This window comes from Talpa europaea, assembly GCF_964194135.1.
Source record: "Talpa europaea genome assembly, chromosome: 1".
Classification (NCBI taxonomy): domain Eukaryota; kingdom Metazoa; phylum Chordata; class Mammalia; order Eulipotyphla; family Talpidae; genus Talpa; species Talpa europaea.
In genome coordinates, this window is record NC_140073.1 from 42,669,542 (window position 1) to 42,671,094 (window position 1,553).

General features: G+C 44.2%; 1 protein-coding gene across 1 annotated transcript; it reads right to left on the minus strand.

Annotated features, from left to right (window-relative positions):
- Positions 1 to 305: 305 nt before the first annotated feature.
- On the minus strand, positions 306 to 1,353 carry LOC311182516 (olfactory receptor 52E4; the record flags this gene model as incomplete). Its single annotated transcript, XM_084251354.1, has 1 exon — positions 306 to 1,353. The coding sequence occupies one exon, from the start codon at positions 1,351 to 1,353 to the stop codon at positions 415 to 417; it is 939 nt and encodes a 312-aa protein (XP_084107480.1). The 3' UTR covers positions 306 to 414.
- Positions 1,354 to 1,553: the final 200 nt, after the last annotated feature.

Consider the following 1,553-nt stretch of genomic DNA (forward strand, 5'->3'; position numbering starts at 1 on the left):
AAATAGGTTCTAATTCAAATTACCACTAGACAGTGGTTTAACCTTTATTTTCTTTCATTATAAATTGAGGTCATTATATACGTGTTACATCAGGTTCCAAACTTACCTAAAGAGAAGATACAGAAGATATGGGAAAAGTTTTCACCTTTTCCCATCACTCATTCTAGTCCAAAACCATCGCTGTCTCCAGGAAAACTTCCTTTTCCAATTAGTTCTTCCCCTTTCTCCAGTCACAAGGGATGGGTGAGCAGAACGTGCTGCAAAGTCAGCTTTGCTTTACCCATGAGTCTTAAAACACTTCCAATAAAAACGAAAAATCTGGCTACTACTCTATCTAATCGATGCTTTAAAGAGAGCTCATACTATTAAAATTTGGGTAGCATATGGATATATTTTCCCAAATGTTACACAAAACTATTCTTTCTTTACAAATATTTTTACAACCCGCTCGCGGATCTGCTTGGTCCTGACTCCATAGATGACCGGGTTCAGGGCGGGTGGGACAACCACGTACAGATTTGCCAAGAGAATGTGGATGTACCGGGGGATGTTCCGACCAAAGCGATGCGTCATGAAGGAAAAAAACGCTGGCGTGTAAAAGCACAGCATGACACAGACGTGAGAACCGCAGGTATTAAGCGCCTTTAGGCGAGCCTCCTGGGAGGGGAGACGGAAAACAGCTTGAAGGATAAGCACGTAGGAACAGGCGATCAGAATCACATCCACAACAATATTAGAAATCACCATGAGCCCATAGATAATGTTGACCTTGATGGGCGCGCACGCTAACCGTGCAATGCCCATGTGCTCACAGTACGTGTGAGGGATGACATGATGCCCGCAGAAGGGCAGCCTCAGGATGAGAAACACAAATGGAGTCACGAGAATTAAATTTCTTCCAACAACAACAGAAACTAAGATGCTGATAGTTTTATTGGTGAGGATCATGGTGTACTGGAGAGGTTTGCAGATGGCAACAAAACGGTCATAAGCCATGGCCACCAGCAGAACAGTCTCCATGCCGGTGAACATGTGGATAAAGAACATCTGAACAAGGCACCCCCCAAAGCTGATCTCTCGGAGGTTGAACCAGAAGATCCCCAGCATTTTAGGGATGGTGGAGGTGGACAGACCCAGGTCAATCATAGACAACAGGGCCAGGAAGTAGAACATGGGCTGGTGGAGACTGTGTTCGGTCTTGATTACAGAGAGGATGGTGATGTTCCCCACAAGGGCAATCAGGTACACAACACAGAAGGGGAAAGCAATCCATACATGCACATTTTCCAGCCCTGGTATCCCTAGCAGGAGAAAGAAGGGAGGGTGGAACTGGGTGTCATTGGCAGAAGGCATTCTCCTAGCAAAGTGCCACTGAATTTCTGTTAAGGAGGCAATCTCACTTCTTAAAGAATTTTTGCTCATCAATATCCTGGAAAGATGAAAAGACCTCTAATTAGAATGCTGGAGGTAATGACAAAAGTAGTTAACTCACAAATACTGGAGATTCTTTTATTTCTAGAGAATGAGCAACTCTCTCAGCACATTTTACTGCT